Source organism: Brienomyrus brachyistius, chromosome 6, assembly GCF_023856365.1.
Source record: "Brienomyrus brachyistius isolate T26 chromosome 6, BBRACH_0.4, whole genome shotgun sequence".
Taxonomy (NCBI): Eukaryota; Metazoa; Chordata; class Actinopteri; order Osteoglossiformes; family Mormyridae; genus Brienomyrus; species Brienomyrus brachyistius.
Genome location: NC_064538.1, coordinates 18,765,959 through 18,785,389, shown reverse-complemented (window position 1 = coordinate 18,785,389; position 19,431 = coordinate 18,765,959). Strand labels below are relative to the sequence as shown.

The window sequence follows — 19,431 nt, the reverse complement described above, 5'->3', positions numbered from 1 at the left end:
TCTTTTTTCATTTCCATTCTGACATAAAAAACAGCGCAAAACTTTGGAAGACAATTTTTACAGCTGAAACAGAAATAGCTGCATATCAAATGTATTGATTTTTGCCTGGAATTATCCATTTTCAGCCTCTTGTTACAAGTATATAAAAAAAACAGGTATTGACATAAAGAACCCAATCATAATAACATTTTAATGACAGATAATGAGCGCAGATTTTTAAGCCTTTAGGTGCTGTACAGTCCAAAAGGATGTCCATAACGCAAAAAGATACCTGATATCCCATGACAAATCATTCGGACTCAAATGATCGTATTTGCAAAATTTAGCTACATGTTTGAAATAGCCGTAGAATGTAACTAAAAACTAAAGATGTCAACAGTATATGTCAATAAACAGGGAATGTTTAAGCTGAATCCAAGGGACCCAAAGCAAGAGATGATACGTGATTCTGAAACAAAATATCCAGTGACACGTCATTCTGCCTCAAATGACCGCATTTGCAAAATATAGCTATGCGCTAGAAATTGGTTTAGAATGTAATGAATAGCTAAGCGATCAATAGTATATGTCAATAAACAGACTATGTTTAACAGAATCCAGGGGACTATAGGGAAGAGGTGACTTTTTACAGTCAGCTAAAAATGTAGATGATTATACAGGCATTCGTAGCTGCATAGTTAAAGATAATGCAGTACAAATAGAAAACAGAAGAAAATACTTCTTCCTTTCAGATAAGGAGCTATGGTACTAATTAAAATCTCAAAGGAGGAAGCCAGAATTTAAGGCTTTCCCAGAATTATGGAAGTCAAATGAAATACCATAGAATAAGAATGCCTTAAGCGTCACAGCAGACATGAGGTAGAACGACATTCAACATTAGCACTGTCCATCCATCATCCATCCAGACATCCTTCCATCCATCTTAAAAATGCATGGGGGGGGCTGAAGACCATCATAGGAAGCTAATGTCCAGGGTACACCCTGGATGGGATGCCAGTCCCACACTCCATGGCCAACTTAGGCACACCAATCAGCCCAGCCGCATGTCTTGGAACTATGACACAGAAAGACATCGCAAAACTCCTCAAACACGCACCAACCGGAGGTGGGATTCAAATCCCAAACGAAATGTGAGATAACAGTATCACACACTGATCCACCATGTCACCCACTACATTAGCTTTATGCATCATAATAAATCAGTTGACGATAAATGGCATATTTTAACTTAGAGCTGAGATATGATAACAATTCTTGTCACCGCATAAATATACTTAGACTATACATATTTTATTGATATAAGTGATATTAGGATTCAGTAGCTTTAATAGCTTAATTTTTATTTTCCTTGCTTGGTATGATACACGCCATGTAGCTCCTATAGCTGACAGCTTCGGTGTGCTGACCAATGAGAAATTCTACTGAAGTTCTACCTTCTTCTACATTCTGTAAGAGCAAACCGAGAAGAAATCAGAGAGTAGCCTGTTAGCATTCCTAGCCATAACACAGTACGGTTAATTATACAAAGTTACAGCAATGGACTGGCCATCTGGTACACCGAGCAATTTCCCGGCGGGCAAGCAAAATTTATCAGTTGGCAAAGTTTATTGTGGTGGACCCCCCTCGCACCCCGCTGAGTAAAATTTACCATGAGGGACACCAAAGTCCATGCCCGATTTTTGATCCCAGTCCAGCCCTGCAAAAATAATGACTATTCATGTAAGACACATTCAGCACAACAACACAACATTCTCAAGCCAAGCATGAATAATCCGAAATAACTTCCTACATTAGCAAGGCCTTGAGGATTTTGCCCAAGCCATCGAAAACAATAAAACAGCCCGTAAACTCACCCTGATCTCCAGCTGCTTAAAAATAAGCCTGAGTTATCTCAGCCTTTGTTTCAGTGGGCATTTGTAAGATCTGTTTCTGCTGCAGTGACGAAAGGATCCACGTAGAACGTGGACTGAAGGAGGGCTGGAGATCTTTTGGGTGTCATAACAGTAGGTAGAAACTAGGGATCAGAAACAAGTCTGAATGCCCAAAGACGACATGGGATGGGTCTTAGTGGTTGAGCTGGGATGAAGAATGAGCTTCACAAACTGTGTTCTTAGGAACCACACAATTGGAATTTAAGCTTTATCACCTGATATCTATCTCAATATATTTTTGCCATCAGAAGATTTAATTTTTCTGTTCAAATAGTTACTTTATGGTTTATATTTCTGCTTAATCACTGCACTTTTCTTTATCCAGTGTTCTTCAGCTACTTTATTATTACTACCAACATTTTTTAAATAACTGTGCTACAAAACACAAATATTTAACACATTTCAAATTTTATAATGAAAAAGAAAACCAAATACCCGATATTAGAGGGAATTAATATAGTGGATTTTTTTTTTTTTTTTAAGGCAAGTTGCTCAAAACTCTTCAACTGTTACAAAAAGTGTTGCTGGCTAATTTCACTATAATTGGAAGTAATTATATATTGCTGGAAGGAAGATGTTTCCCGCTTGCACCTAGTAGCATGCAAAAGTCCAGAATGAATGTTCCACCCTTGCTGTGCAAGAGGATGCAGAAAAATCTGCAAGCCTGGAGGTTCACAAAGAGTTAGCAAAACGCATTCACCTGTTTGGCTGTAGAAAAAAAGTTGAGGGAAAGCTGACTAGAAGAGCAACTCAAGATTCAAGGCAGAAACATTTCAAGAGAACATCTGAAACATGCAGTAACTTTGCGGCTCCTTCGATTTGTTCGGAGCTGACCTACAGTAAGTCCGTATCTATTGTGACGTGCACAGAAAATCTTGCCATCTGCTATAGACAGTGTGTGATTTTCTTCTAAAACTCAACTGAAGAACAAAAGACTCAACAGTTTATGGCTGTAAGACCCAGACACTTTTACATCAGAATTAATATGTAACTGAATAAATCCCCGGCATCATGAACACAAACACTAATCATCAAAGTTGCCAAAGATAAATAAAAATATTCAGAATCACCAGTACTTGATCAAACGCAATACAGTAAAGCTATGAGACTCCTTGAATCTGCTTCATTCTTTTACATAATAATATTGCCATGTTCACAGCTTGTTTCGCTGTTGTTGCTTGGTTACTTCCACACATCTCCGAGTGAGACCTAGGCTCCGGCTTTCTGTGACACCAAATATTCACTCCAAAGCGAGCATTACAAACCATGCACAGAAGTGGATGAGAAAAAGCCTTTCTATTGTAACAGTAAACAGTCTCATTTTTATTATAATAATGATGTAAACAAAAGAAAGACTATCAGGAAGTAATTTAGCAGGTGTTTGCTAAAATCTGGGAATAGTATCAAACTGAGAGTGCATACTGTAGGTGTCACGCTCCAAAGGCAGCAGCAACTGTTGATGTCAAATGATGACATTTTCCAAAGACCTAGGGTATATTTTCTGCTCACAATGTAGGAAATGCAATATAAAAACCCCCTCTCTTTACAAAAGGTAAGACTATTTCGATATCAATTTACCCTTAAGCACATTAACATAACATTAGATTAGATTACTGCGGATTTCTCTGATAAAAGAAGCCAACCAAGAACAGCTCAGAATCTGCATGAGGCCAAAACTCATTCCAGCGTTTGCAAACACAATTTCCCACAGCTCCTTATATTAAAAAGCATGTGTCATAAAAACAGCATTGTTTACCTTTAAAATCGGACTCTCAGGGTATAATCTCAAGCATTGCTGACATCATCCAGTATAAGCCTCTGCCTGTGATTGGGGTTTAATCTAAAGCATATGCATTTGTGATAAGACATGCAGGTTATGTACTGTGTCTTTAAAATCAGATACCTGATTGCTGGTAATTATCTCTTACAAAGAATGACGTATTATATAGGCCACTTATCTTAAGGTACATAATAATTAGGTTCTGGGGTTGTTCAAAATCGGCCAGCTTAACCATTATCTCCTGAAAAAAAGTAGGCTATACCAGTGCAGGATGCACTCTCTGCCCTTAATTCCCGTAAGAAAACATTTGTGGATCATTCTGTCTGCTTCGCTTCGAATAAAGTATTAGAAATAAAATCTGTCCGCTTAAATCAAAATATTTTCACTTCTATTCAAGCTTGCGAATTATAGCTGCATTTTTTTAAAACTAGGGCGCAAGTTCAAAGTCCAATTATATTTTAGCGGTGGAGATGAAATATAGATATATAAAAAATATTTAAGATGAAGATATTCGTAATCCGAAGTAATCTTTGAAGCGATTAAAGCCTTGTTCCCAAACAGCTGGCAAGAACAGCAGTTTAATCATGCAGCCTTACGGCAGCATAAATATGCAATTCTCCCGCACCTTACCTGAGAAACACGGTCTCCCCTTGCCGGACTGTGATATTGTCCATCACTCTGTTATCTGACTGGGAGTCCCCTTGGCTGCGGACTGGCAATCCTGCGGGTACAAGAAACAGCAGCCTGAGAGACAGGAGTACCAAGCACCTCCAGGACACGGCGAAGTCCCCGCAAGCGCTCATTTTCGCATAGGGATCGGTAGTCAGGCGTGCGGCGAAATCCCTTTCGGCAATAACGCTACGGCTCGAGCAGCCTATTTAATAAGAGTACATCTCTTAATCCGCTTCTTCACCTCCAGGTAGATCGCGTGCATTTAAAAAAGGAGGGGTGGTATTTTCCCAGCAATCGGTGTTTGGTTCGGGTCTAAGCAACATCGACCATCATAGTAAACGAGTTTTTTTTTTAAAAAAATGTCCAAGTCACGTCTAAATTGAAACTTGTAGAGGATACAGCTGATGGAGAGACATAGCCGGAGGAGCAAATCTATTCCGTTTCAGGTAACCAAACTTCTGCGGTAAAGTCGAGCGACTGGGCATCGGGAAAACAAACGCGTCAAGGCGCGAGTAAGTTCATCGGAGAGACAAATGCCGGAGAGGTACCCGGGATCGCTGCTTGCGACGGCATTACAAGTCAATACGAACCGAGAGCGTCCCTGGCGAGATACCCAGCGGTCTCAAGCGGGACCGCAATATCCCCAGCCTCAGATTTCGGAGGGCGCTATTTAATTATAGGGCGAAGGTGTAAGGACCAACAGCAGTTTTTCTTTTTAACTCCGCTTCTTGTACATGCTCCCCAAACACAAAAGGTAAAGCAACTTTAAAAAGACGTAGTCAGGACTAAATAATGTAAACGTCTGAGTATAACCAATGTAATCAACTTTTACAACCAATATTCAAGGCTGCAACAATAATTGCTTTCGAATGAAACGTGTTTCACGGATAATATTGACACGGTGTAACACATTTATAATGTAATACCTTGTACGGGTCAAAAGAATGACACAAATATTGATTGTTTTTTTTTTTGCAAAAATATCCAAACAATGCATTCAAGCTCACCAAAAAACCGAATGGAATTAATTTAATTTAATAATAGGTGACTACAAACACGACGAGGAGAAAAGTTTATCTCCACTGTAGCTAAGTATACGATGAATGGACCGTTAAGAGAAAATAAGTTAGTTTGGTTATTATCGAAATTATTTCTTTATTATTGCTTAAATGCTTCCTTTTAACGTCGTCAGGGTATTCAAAAATAATGAAGCGCTTGGCAAAATGACAGCATTTTAAGATTGTGTTAAAAGTAGACTCAAAGCAGTGTGATGCAACTGAGTGACATGGAGCCTCTGAGTGACCATTGGCCATTGTCGTATTTTTCATGAATGTTTATATTACAGTCACTAAAAAAGTATAGCTAATGGTTATCTAAGAGTTAACGAGAACCCCTCAATAGTTAGAGCACAGACCACTGGCCAGACATCATATATAGTTTGCAATTTAAAGGCACATAAGCAAGGGAAAAAATGCTTTCTATTGCCACGTGCAGTAATAATATACTTTTCATGAGAGAGTAATTATGGGCTGCATGGTGGCCTCACACATAGGGGACCTGGATTCAAGTCTCTGTCATGACTCCACGTGTGTGGTGTTTGTATGTTCTCCCTGTGTCGTCGTGGGGTTTCCTCCAGGTATTTCAGTCCCCCCCATCTGAAAACATGCTCAGGTTAATCGTTGTTGCCAAATTGCCCAAAGGTGTGAGTGTGTGTGCCCCGCAATGGCACCCCCCCCCCCCCCCCCATGACTCTGAATAGGACAGCCAGTTACAGAAAATGAATGCATAAGTATACAGTACTGTGTGAAGACAGTTAAAGAAAATATAATTAGTTAAATAACTCAGTGTGGTATTGATTAGCCAAGCAAAGTCAGTTAGTGGGAAAATCAAATAATGCATGGGTATGTCGGACGGTCGCTGCAAATACTGAGGTGGTTTTAGAAGAGGCTTTGAAATGGCTAAACAGACGCGTTGACAGACATATCATAGTTTTACACCAACATAAAAATCATGTAAACATCATTTTCTTTGACTGCCTAAGACTTTAGCACAGTACTGTATTTGGAAGGATATAGATAGGGAACAGGCAGAAGTGTAAAATAATTAGTATGTCATCCATCCATTTTCTGTAACCACTTGTCCTGTTCAGGGCCACGGGGAGCCTGCAGCGCATGGGCACAAGGCAGGGAACAACCCAGGGTGGGACTCCAACTCATTGCAGGGCTCACTCACATACACACACACACGTACATGTAGGGGATACCTATCCTTATGGGGACCGCTCATTCACTTCTATGGGAAAAATGCTAACGCTAACTATGACAACCTTAACCCCCACCCTGCCCTAACCATAACCATAAGTAACCAAGCAAAATACAAGTTTTTTTGCATTTTTAGTTTTTTCATAGCAGTCACTGATTTTTATAAAAACAGATATTTATCACATTATGGGGACATTGTGTCCCCATAAGGATAGGTATACCCGTTCGCACACACACACAAACACATACTGTTCACACCTAATGTACTGTATGGGAAATTTGGTAACTCCAGTTAACTGCAGCATGTTTTTGGTCTGGGGGGGAACTGGAGTATGTATGTATGTATGTCTATATTTATTTATTTACTTATTTCTAATTTTATATTGCAGTTCAGATTATTTTGTTCAGATTTTCTGATAAGATGTTAATTGGGGGATACTCTGACCCTCATCTTCACTGAAAAACATTTCCCAGTTTTTGCATTAAAATAAGCAAGATTGTTTTACTTTTTATGTTTGTTTTTTCCCCTCATCTTACTTTAACCATTTTATGTGATGTATAGTTCAGTTTCAGAATCCCTTTACAATTCATTCATTCCGCAGAATTCAATTTCAAACCATGGAGATAAAGCCACCCCATTACCCACCAAAATTCGTATATATACAGACTGGCTGAAACAGACTCGCCAATGCCCGAAACAACAAAATGTAATAAAAAATGTCCCTAATTTCTGAACACTTGCAAGCCTAACAGAAAATGATCTGTAAGCATGACATACATCATTAAGTTTATACCAGAATGCTTCCTGCTGAAATGCGTGCTGCATTTTTCACATATTTATAAAAGTTTTATTGTATTATCTGGCATGCATTTGCGTAAACATCATCTGATGCAAGTTTCCAGATTATCCATCTTCCTTAAGCACTTATCCAGTTCGGGGCATAAAGTACCAGACACCCTTGGTGAGATACCAGTACTGCTATAGCTGTATGAACATTTCAAAGTGTTTATTAAATTCTTTTTACATTCTATACGCAATCACCGTCTACAGAAATTGTTCTACCTAAACCCCTCCTCCAGCAAGAAGTATCATGTAAGAAAAAAATAGTAAACCGTAAAAATAGTAGCTAGGGGGAATGAGGGCAGATTTTAAAAGAGCGTGCAAATGAAAAAATTATCTACTAATCCTTTAAATTTAAATTTAATTTCTTTCTACATTTGAGGACGTTTGTCTTTCAGGGACGAGCCAAACCGTTGTGCAGGAAACATTGTCCACGTTTCACCCTCATAAGTAAAGCTGTACAGGTGTGAAGCAGGCAAAGGTGTTTTTGAAGCGACGTCTGCTCTGACAATAACAAAAAGGTCACATCCCCCAATAAATTCTTATAAATAAAATAATCTTAGCATTAGAGGAGCAAAAACAACTTTCTGAAGTGATAACATTACATAATATTTATTCAGGTATTCTGTCACTTGCAGACAGATGCTTATCCTGGGTGTTAAGAGATATAACCTAAAGGAATCATCATAGATTTATGATTGCAATGCTATTATGATTTATTTAAGGTGCCTCCCAAACAGGTGTTGGGCCGGAAGAAGAAGGTGTTACAGGTGCATGGTGGCATATGGTGTCCCGTTTTTGAACTGTCTCTTACCTCCCCCCTCCGTTTTCCTTTGATTGGTCCCACGTTTCGGTTACAGGTAATAGGTCGCATGGGTTGGTTTCTCAAGAAGCTCAACCAGAACCATCGTCAGAGATGAAGCTGCTGCCTGATTTTCTGTGTTTCGCTGTTGTTTTGTTCTGTTTCTATCTGTTTACTGAAATGCAATATCGTTCCTCCTTATTTATTAATGTGCAATATGACATTACTGTGACCCAGTGCCGCGTTACCTATGTGGCAGGCTCTTTCAAAATGCTAATATCTAGCACATGTGCAATAATGGAATGTGCATAAGCTGTATAATTCAGTTTTTAATATTTCTATCTTCAGTAACACATTTTTATTCTTGTTCTACATTTATAGCGCTGCTGCCTCACAGCAAGAAGGTCCTGGGTTTGGTCCTTGGGTTTGTCCCGGGTGCTTTATGTGTGGAGTTCACATGCTCTCCCCCTGTTCGCGTGGGTTTCTGCCAGGGGCTCCGGTTTCCTCCCACGGTCCAAAAGCGTGCAGGGCAGGTTGATTGGCGAGTCTGAATTGGCCCTGTGAGTGTGCGTGTGAGTGTGTGTGCCCTGCGGTGTGTTGGCATCTGTCCAGGGTTGGTTCCTGCCTGCGCCCATTGTTCCTGGGTTAGGCTCTGGTCCCCCCCCCCCCCCACGACCCTAGTTGGGATTAAGTGGTTATGGTGATGGATGGTTTGAAATGCAGTTGTTTTTGTCAATGTGTTCGACTGTCAGTACAAGGGAATTTCTCCTTTGGGGGCGTCCTGTCCTGATCTACACCATTAGGTTATTCTGGTGGTACAGTGGCTCTCAAATCCCACCTGCTCTGTGTGTGTGAAGCATGCATGATCTCTCTGTGTTGCACAGGGTAGGCTAGCTGGTGTTTCAAAATTCCCCAGAGAATGTATGCGCATGTGCCCTATGATACACTGACCCCTTACTCATGGAGTTCCCCAGGCTTGTACCTTGTGCTGGCTAGGTTAGACTCCAGGACCCCTTGTGACCTTGACCAGCATAAGCAGTTAGAAGACGAATGGAATGATTAGGCGATTCTGAATGAATTCACAGAATCCCGCTTGCTAGGAGGGTTTATCGGCTCTATGAGTGTCACACTGCTGTGTCGCATGCCTCTAGTGAGAAGCATTCTCATCTCCAACTTGCTCATTCTCCCATCAATCACACGGCTTGACTAGCAGTATAAAAATAAGTGGGATAGCAGAAGTGTGACTCAAAGAGTATGCCCATTGCCTTCACATAAAGGCACCAATGCTCGTAATACAGAACTTTCAACGTCTTGATGAAAAGGATAACAACACGAAGTGGGGGACTCATTATCACAACTTTGCCGGCTCTGACGGTGCCACATCCCATGCTTGACGAATGGCCTTGCCACAATTCCCCCCGGACACGTGTCGCCTGCAATCCCGTGTTAGAATCTGCTGTTTGCAGGACAGGAAGCTAAATGAAGCTCCAATTCGCCAGCACTTTCTTTCCATACTACAAATCCCATGAGGCTCTGCTGGATTGTGAAGGAGGTCCAGTTATTTCATCTTCTAAATAATTAAAGTAATTTTTTTTTTTTTATCGCTTGTGTTTTGTGTGGATTACCCTGAGTCATATTAATTAGGATAACAGTATAACACATTGACTAGCCTGTCTCAGCATATAATTCACTCAGGTTCCGGTTACTTTATTTCCAAAAAAAAAAATAAAACGCTAAATGCTAAGTAGTGCTATAAAATTGTCTGCACTGTTTTTTCCCATTTGAAATGGTTCACCAAATACACTATTTTTGGGTTCCACCAGGCTTGCTATTCACAAAGACAATTAAAATTGCATGTAGCTGTCAGCTCCTCTTGCATCTAGAAAAACTCATTTAATTATGCCTACTAATTTACATGGTCCGTTTCAATGGAGTGGAAACACAAATATCGCTGATCACCGTAGCAGACTGTATTCAAGATCAGCAGCTCACAAAATTCAAACTGATAACTGACAAGGTGATTACAGGATGATGTTAAAGAAAATCCATAACTCTATAGGTATCGCACCTCATATTTTGCCTTCACAACGATTTCAACGATTATAGGTTTAACATATTGTGCAAAGGCAGAGGTTTGTATTCTGTCTTTATGACTGAACAGATTCAGAGCATAGACCTTGATGACCAGATGGCAGTGTGTAGTCATTTGTGCCCTGGTACATGGACGATTTAGTATTTTCAAGGGCGCAGAAAATGTAAGTGATTGTTTACATGTGGCATTTACCGCAGCTCTTTGCATTCTGGTTTGTTGAGTCTTTCACTGAGAAATACTCCATCAACGTCATCGAGGGTGAAAGGACCATAATGCTAAAATATTTTACCAAAAAGGCCGTGGTGCTACATAAAACACGGGACTGCAAAAGTCGCACAGAACAATATAAAGTGAATGTGTGTACAAACATGTGCAGACATCGCAGGACACTGCAGTAAGACAAGAAAGTAGCACCAGACAAAGACAGTGTAGCGCCGATCACTCGCTCCCAAAAGGATACTGGACACAAATGTTCGGTGTTTTATGTTATTTCACTATATATAAAAAGGCATGACACATTATGGGCATTTGTATTATGCATTATAAATGTTCTATGAAGTTCTCATCTATAATGCAGCATAGATGCCTTTATAATGCATTATAATGGTCAGTATAAGAATTAAGGAGGCTTTGTATTGCATTATGAAGGCATCTAAAATGTAGATGAGAGTTTCATAGAGCAGTCATAATGCAGAAAATGTTACAGTATTTTTTATAAATAGTTATAGCCAAGTTTATAATTCCTTATGAATGCATTATGAAGGTATCTGTAATGCATTATGAATACATGACTACATGAGCAATGGTGACAATGGTACAGACTGAACTGAATGCAACAATGTTGAAATAAACACTACTAAGGATTCTTCCATAACGCCCAGTGCTACAATTTCGCTTACAGTCCCACATGATTATTTCTCCATAATCATCCTTAGTATTAGTGTAGCAGATCCCCGTATCAGAAAATGCCCTGACAACGTGGAAGTAATTAAGTGGATATCTGAAAAGATGACAACAAACTGCTAGATATTTTAGGCACTCATGAAGGTCTCCTACGCTTTCTGCAGATCAGATCATTAGTGCGACTTTCTTGGCAGAGTAATGCGACATAGTCTTTTGGATTTATGTGCTGCTTTATAGGAAAATGACATATTACTGAAACAGTCTGTCCAACAGAATTAAAGAGTTATTACAGAGGGATAAACAGGTACGATACAGCAGAGTTTCTCCACCCGGTCCTCGGGGACCCCCAGATGGTCCATGTTTTGCTCCCTCCCAGCTCTCTGCTGGGGGCTGCAAAAACATGGACCGTCTGAGTGTCCCGAGGACTGGGCTGAATAACACTGTGATTGATGAGTTGTTACAGACAGTCAGGTAAACACACTACGGTTTGCATACAGTCACTGTGTACGGTGTTTGATCCTGGCCAGCTGCTATGTATGTGCATGGGGTTTCCTACAATCCAAAGACATGTAGTTATGCTAACTGCTATCTCCAAATTACCCATAGAGTCTTTGAGCTCTGCAATGGACTGGCAAGCAATCTAGGCTGCTCCCTGTCGTATGCCCTGTATCTGAGATCTATCAGAAAAAGAGAAAAAATCTGAAGGTCTTTTTTTTTTAGTGTCCTTAGACGGAACATAGAATAGGGCCACTGATTACATGTCAGACAGGCAGTAGCGATTCAGTGGCTGATCCAGTATTTCACGTTGACAGTTGTTTGACTACACTGTTAATAGTTACAAAGCTAGAACACTGATTTCAAAAGGATGATTCCCATTACACTACCTACCTGTGCCGTAATTGGATCCCATGAGAAACAAGAGAGCCAGAAAAAATATCACTTGAAATGTTTTGCCAAGCCAAAGACAGGAAGTACAATGACTTAGGGTTTCAAATACAGAAGGTAAACAATAATTAGGACTAAACAAACAGCCTCCCCCCCCCCCCCCTTCAAAATTACGTAGCAACTGTAATGGTTTTAAAGGGAAGCAGGGGTGGCTGAGCCAGGAATGTGACCACATGTCTCCGGAGAGGCTGATGTTGGATCTCTTGGATCCCCTACAATCAGAAATAAAGAACGAAAAAGTGTTTGGCTAGAGGGAAGCAGAAACCGCAGAGCGGAGGTGGCCATTACATTCTTTAAAAAAAAAAAAAAAAAGATTTATGGAGGAGAATTCTTTATCGCTTACCAGTAAAGGCTTTCTGGGGCAGGGTATTTGTGCTTAAGTTTGACAACCGTGACGCTGCCATTTTGTCAAGAATCTCCAGTGATGGGGCCTCCATTTAAAGAAGAAAAAAAAAAGAAAGCCTACTTTACTCTACGTGATCTTTGGAAAATACGTTTCCACAGATTCCTCAGTACTTGTGTCCGGTGGGGGGAGGCAGGATAATGAGAGGTCCCCCAGAAAACAGCGGTTAGGTTCGCGGGACAAGTGACCACCATGGCCACACAAAGCAGACAGACAAAAGCAACCCCTTGGAAATAAGCTGTGCGCTGTTGGTTGGTGATGGGGAAACCATTATTACACTTTTATTAAAATTAAAGAGGCAGAAACGAGAGTCTGCTGGCAGCTATTATAGCACGCCCGGGTTCATCAACATTATGAGGGCTTCATGTAGCACTTTACCTCAGCAATTTTGACGGCAGCAAGTCCCAGGGAGACTCCAGCCACTGTAAGCCTGACCTGTACTGCTCCTTACACCGTTATTTCCCTTGGTGACGGCACTCTAATAAAGACATTTTGCTGCTCCGTGAGGTTTCCTAGTATTCTGCAGCTTAAAAGGCTTCTGGAGTCATCACGGTCCGCTTGAGTCAGCCCCACAAATGTCCAGCTTTCGTCAGCTACCTGTTTTCAGCCGACATGTTTTTCTTTTTACTCATTTTAATAAGTCCTCATTGGATGCTTTGTGGAAGTGGGGCTTTTGCGGACGGGCGGTGTGTGGCTCAGCAAGTTAGGCCGCCGTGTTTGTGATCGAAAGGCTAGTAGATCAAAGCCTCTGGTCAGCAGAGTAATTTCGCTGTTGGGCCCCTGAGCAAGACCTATAACCCTTGATTGTTCCAGGGACTGTCCAACCCAGCCTTTTTTAAAAAAAAAAAAAAATGATGTACATCACCTTGGATGAAAACTGCTGCTGAATAAATGAAATGTAAAATAGCTAAGCAAATCAACACAGGAGATATGGGAAACAACGACTGGCCTTCAACATTGCCAGAGGTCTGGATGGCACTTTGGGCTCAGAGTTGAGACGAAGGCTTCCTATTGTTATGTTCCTCTCCCCAGATGCTTCATTGATATTTAAAAATATATCCCAAACTGTGAAGCTGCGAGAATCACAACCATCAGCAGCAGCAAATACTAAGTAAAAAGCCAACAGGGTTCCATCAGCTATGCTGCTTAGACCCCTAATTATTTTTTAAGAGCCTCACTATTGTCAGGGGAGTAGATGATTTAGATATTAAATGGGTGAGGTACAATTATATAATAACAACTAAACTTTAATAAAAGAATAAATAGTTTATTTGGAGAACAAAGAAATGTTTCACTCGATTTTGCGTAAGGAAACATTTTAATGATGCAGTGCTGGATTAAATTGGAGTGAATTGAGTCCCAGGATATGCAAGACATGGGGTAAGGTATGCTGTGGATGGGATGGCAGGCCACTGGTGACACAGACATTACAGGAAATGTAGAGCCACTGGTATTCTGAAACCATAGTGGGAAACCAGAGTACCTAGAGGAAACCCACATGAATGTGGAGAAAACATGAAAACGCCACACACACTCACTCACTGCATATTTTGTATAAACTGCATAGGAATAAAAAATAACAGTACTGCGATCACATGACACTGCTTTACTCACTGCCCCCGTTATATTTACTGAATCAGAATGCGGGTGTTCTTTGTGCATTCTGTAACACCTCCACATGTCCTCCAGCATCCCTCAAGGTCCTGCTTTAGCAGGCTACACCGATACATCTCTGTATCATCAAAAGTATAAGCAGGACAGGTCAAAGGTTGCCAGGCAGGAAGGCTTTCCCTGATTGGAGGAATGACTGAGCAGCTTACAGCCAATCAAACACAAACCTACAGTCACCCATCAGCTCTGTAAGACCTACTTGTGTGGTGACCAGGTATCTTAACCAACCTAAATGCTCCCCCCTGTGGCAGAAAGGCGCCAATAACCTCCACCTAGTCAAATCTCATCCACATATTTTTCTTTCAGGTCTATGAAATTTATTAAAGGTGACAAATGGCGATTTTTATCCAAAAAGATTGTCACGTTGAAGACATGATTGTATATTTTTTTTTACATCAAATGACTAAATACTGACTTTTTTTATTTACTGACATAATGATAATAATTTAAAAAACTAGAATTTCTGACATAAGAAATACTGTGGGTTAGTACTGCGGTTGGAAGGTTGTCGGCTTGAATCCCAGGGTCAGCAGAGTGATGCCGGCATCAGGCCCTTAACCCCAAATCCTCCAGGGGTGCTGGATGCTGGCTGACCCTGTGTTCTGACCCCAAAACTTGCTCTGTATGATATACGCATATGAATCCTTTTATTAATGAAGTGTGTCTATGTATATATGTGTATGTATATATTTTCTTCAGAAGCTCTCTTACTACATTTCGTGAAAATACACATACATTTCCTTTTCAAAAATCATAGCTACCCACCTCAGTATACTGTCATATAAAATGTTTTAAATTTAATTAGTCAATGATGTTTTTCTCTGTTTTTGATTAAATGTTTTTTGCACCGCTCTCCTGGTAACCGGCAATGAGTTATTCTGAATAATATTTGGAATATGCCGGAAGCAGCGCAGCGCTCTGGCTTTGCAAGTAGCCTGCAAACACAAGAAATATACAATGCATGCTATAGGTATTGCGCTAATGTAGAAATTAGGTAGAAATCGTCTACGGTTTTCGCTATGCTTTAAAACAGCTTGAGCCGTAGGTTGTTTGGCCGTGGTGGGCACTTCTGCTCCCTCACACCTCTGGGACTGCAGACTCAGATCTTGTGTGTGTGGAGGTTGCATGTTCTTCCATGTTGCACGGATCACCCATAGTCTGTGCACGCTGACGCAGACTGTCATTCTGTCCACAGCACAGCCTTAGTTTTCCTGGGATAAGCTTCAGGGACACCGCGGTTGGAAGGTGTTTGGATAGATTTTGTGATTTAATAATTCATCGGTTTTATCTAGAATATTCTTCACAGCATGTATGTGTGTGTGGGGGGGTCATGTATAAATTATATTACCAAACGTCCCCACGGTGTGATAAAAACCGGCTTGTTTGTTTTTTTGATGTAGTGGGGACCAACTTTTACTGTAGGTCCCCACAAGGGAACCTCAACTTTAAAAATCTGTGACTGCAATCCAAAAATTTAAAAAGCCGATAGTGTGGTTAAGGTTTGGGCCGGGTAGGGGTTAAGGTTGGCACTGTTGGTACATGATTTGCCCCCCCTCCCCCCAAATAAAACCATCCATTCCTACTTTCCATTTCCTGCAGGGCTTGCCTCCTGCTGGTGGCTCAGTGCGTGCACAGTCTGCATGATCACCCTCTTTGTGTGGGTTTCCTCCCATAGTATAAAAACGAGTGGTGAAGCGAACCGGCAGCTCTAAAGGAGTGTATCCTCGGTGACAGACTGGCCTCTTATCCAGGGAAAAGCTTTAGGCTCAATATGACTGCACACTCCATAAATGGTATGGAGATACATACAAGACTGTGCAAAAGTCTCAGGCTGCCAAAGCAAATGATGTTTAAATGGTCATGTTGGTGTAAAACTATGATATTATGACTGTCAAAATGTATTAGCTTAACCATTTCAAAACCTCCCCCAGAGTCACAGCAACATTTGCAGTAAACATCCAATATGTCCACACATTTGCTGACTTGACCACTAGCCTACTATGTTTGGTTAACTAATACCTATCAAATGTAGAACTCATTTATCATATTAATAACTGATGATGAAAATGAACAAATATATGGAATGGTCCCCTGAAGAGAGGTTTGGAAACCTATGTTCTTCTAGCCTCCCAATGAGATATCAATAACTTTTTGGAGGTTAAAAGTCATTCTTATTCATTTTGTTGTATTATTGTCTATTAGTAGATATTCTAACGTTGAACTGGTTTTGTGTACCTGAGAAAATGTACACTTACTACATCAACATCTCTGATCAATTTTCCAAATGGCAATTAAAAGTCGGTAAAGCTTGGGGGGGGGGGGGGGGGGGGGTCGCTGACCGACTGGAAGAGAAACGTCTAACACTAAAGGTAGGTATGGAAGAAACTGATCTATTCCAGATATGTTTTCGTCAAGAACTAAACCAACCGTTCTGTTAAGGTTATTCTCCATGGAGATTAACGATAAATACGATAATATGGATTTGCTACAAGGTACTGCTAAAAAAATCATCACGTTAGCTTACACAGCTGAGATCTTACAGCGCTCAAAAATCCAAAAGGCGTCTACTGTGTGCCTTCGGGGAATTGCATGTGGTATTAACCCGTATATTTTTATTATTCGCATAGATATTTTTCTCGCAATGCCGCCCACTTTACTGTACTGTCAAGTAATCAAAATCAATGAAGCAAGAAAATACGGAATGCTGTCTAATAAATAAAAAGTGTAAAATATATAACGTGAATCGCAAAAGCAATGGTTCATCTATTCCCGCCACGCAGACCGGAACAAATCCATGCATGTGGCGATAATTATTTTCTTTGTTCACTTGTTAGCTTGTTTTTCTTCCCATAATGCACCCCGTCTTTGTCGCGCTTTTTCTCATTCAGGCGTTATTAAAAGGCAAGGGAAACTGCCCCCCAGACGTCGTAATAGAAAGCCTGACAAAACGCAGTCCCCATGTTGAGTCGAGCCAAGCCGAGCCTTTGATGCCATTTATTTCTCTTACTGAGCGAGAGGAGCCGGCAGGCGAAGCGGGTTGGGCCGCATGGCGACGCGTACAGACGCGGGCCGGAGTGGCGGGTGCAGCCGCGCGACAGTCCGCGGCTAGACAGTAAAACTCATAATAAGCCGGGATCGTCCGTAAAACTGCACACGTGTCAGTAGAGAAGAAAAAAACCGCACACACAGATATGTAAATGCATTCTCCGATAACCGAGGCACTTTTAGTGCCACATATAATTAAATTCTTCCAGTGCAAAATAAAGATAAGGACCCCATTAGACCTTTAAAACATTCCCGGATAATGGATTTTTTTGTGGTTGATGGAGCAGCTCATGGGGGACAGATGGGATTTACTCTCCAACGGTGTGCCGGTGGCGGCCCCGCAGCTCAGGAAGTCGCGGGAATTTGATGCGCCATTGGCACCCACAGGCAAATGAGATTACGGCTGGAATGGAATTTACTCACACGCTGACAGATATACAGATCCCCACTGGATATAATACGGGCGCAGGGCTGTAAAAACCCATCATCTGTGAGGTGAATTACACACGGCTTAGGACAACTTGTTTAGTTTAGGGGATCCGGATGGCCGTGATGATTTACCTGCCCGCCCCTCTTTTGCTCTCTTGCTTCCTCCTTTCCAAGGGCGAAGTGAAAAGGGCACAGTGTCTGTCATTTGCTTGTGTGTGTGTGTGTTTTCGTTCCTCACCCCCGTTCCCTTGCCCCAGGAATGGGCCGGGGAACGCTATTTTAGCGGACTTACTCCTCCTCCTCCCGTCCCGAAACGCGGTCAAATCGAGACTTTCTGCCTCAGCTGCATGGCACATTACATCTTTCTCAAGGCGTTTACTTCTTCGTCTCTTCATTTCGTGTCCCGATGAGCAACAATCTGCCCAGTTTATTTATAAACATGCCTCCGGTTCGGTAGTAAATCTGTCACTACAGCACATCATATTAATTTCACTTTAGCCGTCAAAATACACATATTGCCAACCGGGCAACCGTAAAGTATCCAATCAAATTACAGCATTCCCGCCTCTCATTGAATGATCTTTATTTCTTTCCTTGTTGAATAACTGGTTTGTTTTTTTTTCTCACCCTGCCCCTACTGTCAATGTTTGAAATATGTACTTAATTACATAATGCGTCCACTATCGATCTCTGTGAATTTACACCCACTGATAACCGCTCCCTTAAACCGAACCACAAAGATTATTGGAAACTATCGAACAACACATTTACCATGTCGAGGGCTATCACGATGGTGCTCGAGAATTATAACGGTTTACGACCTCCAGCACTAAATTATGCATCGGCTCAATAACCTGCGTCTTCAAATTGCGTTCTTGAACAGGAGAGTCATGGTTTTCGTACTCTCAACCATCATTAAGGTTCCACTCCAACTTGACAAAAGGCTACAGGGAAAAAAATGGTTATAACTCAGTTTTCATGTGGCAGTTTCCACAGTGTTTCAACAGTTTGCCAGCAGTTCCAACAGCTGGCTAAAAATTGAATGTGATCAATGTCAGAAAGACCTGAGTTTCGAAATGAACTGTTTTCACAATTTGCTGTTTTTTTCAGACTTCAGCAAGGGTGGCTCAGTGGTTAGCATCCTACATTTCCATGCTTGGGGGGCTGAATTTGGCCTCTGCCCTCTCTCCCACAATCCAAAGACATGCAGTCAGACTAATTAGCTTCTCTAAATATCCCATAGTATACGACTGAGTATGTGCCCAGTGATGGACTGGCACCTCAGACAGAGTGTACCCCAGCCTTGCACCCTATGCTAATTGGGACAGGGACAGGACTGAGAGGTGGGGCAGCTGGGACCCTGGTACCCAGCCCCCCCCCCCCCCCCCCCCCCCCAGTAACATCAAAGGCCTCCCTTTGACTGAAAAATTCACATGTATGCAAAACGTTTCCAAGAATTATAGAGCTAATATCATGCATTTAAGTAAAACTAATATGCAAAACATGCTACTTTTACATCTCTCATTGCTATGTATACAATCTCATTATGGTGGGTGTCAAAAATTAACAAATACATAAAATTTAGTACAATAATGTTATGGTTTGTAATGTTTTGTAATCAAACAATGTTGTCGAGGTGTGTATTTAATGAAAAAA

General features: G+C 41.2%; 1 protein-coding gene across 4 annotated transcripts in view; it reads right to left on the bottom strand.

Annotated features, from left to right (window-relative positions):
• Positions 1 to 19,431, bottom strand: part of ntm (neurotrimin) — a 284,096-nt gene that overhangs the window by 91,172 nt on the left and 173,493 nt on the right. For 2 of the 4 annotated variants that reach the window (XM_049017734.1, XM_049017735.1), the window contains exon 1: positions 4,342 to 4,997. In XM_049017734.1, the coding sequence (XP_048873691.1) occupies positions 4,342 to 4,514 (173 nt within the window). In that variant the 5' untranslated portion in view covers positions 4,515 to 4,997. Of the gene's footprint in view, positions 1 to 4,341; positions 4,999 to 19,431 lie in introns of those variants that run through there. The other 2 variants (XM_049017733.1, XM_049017732.1) reach the window with 2 other exon arrangements.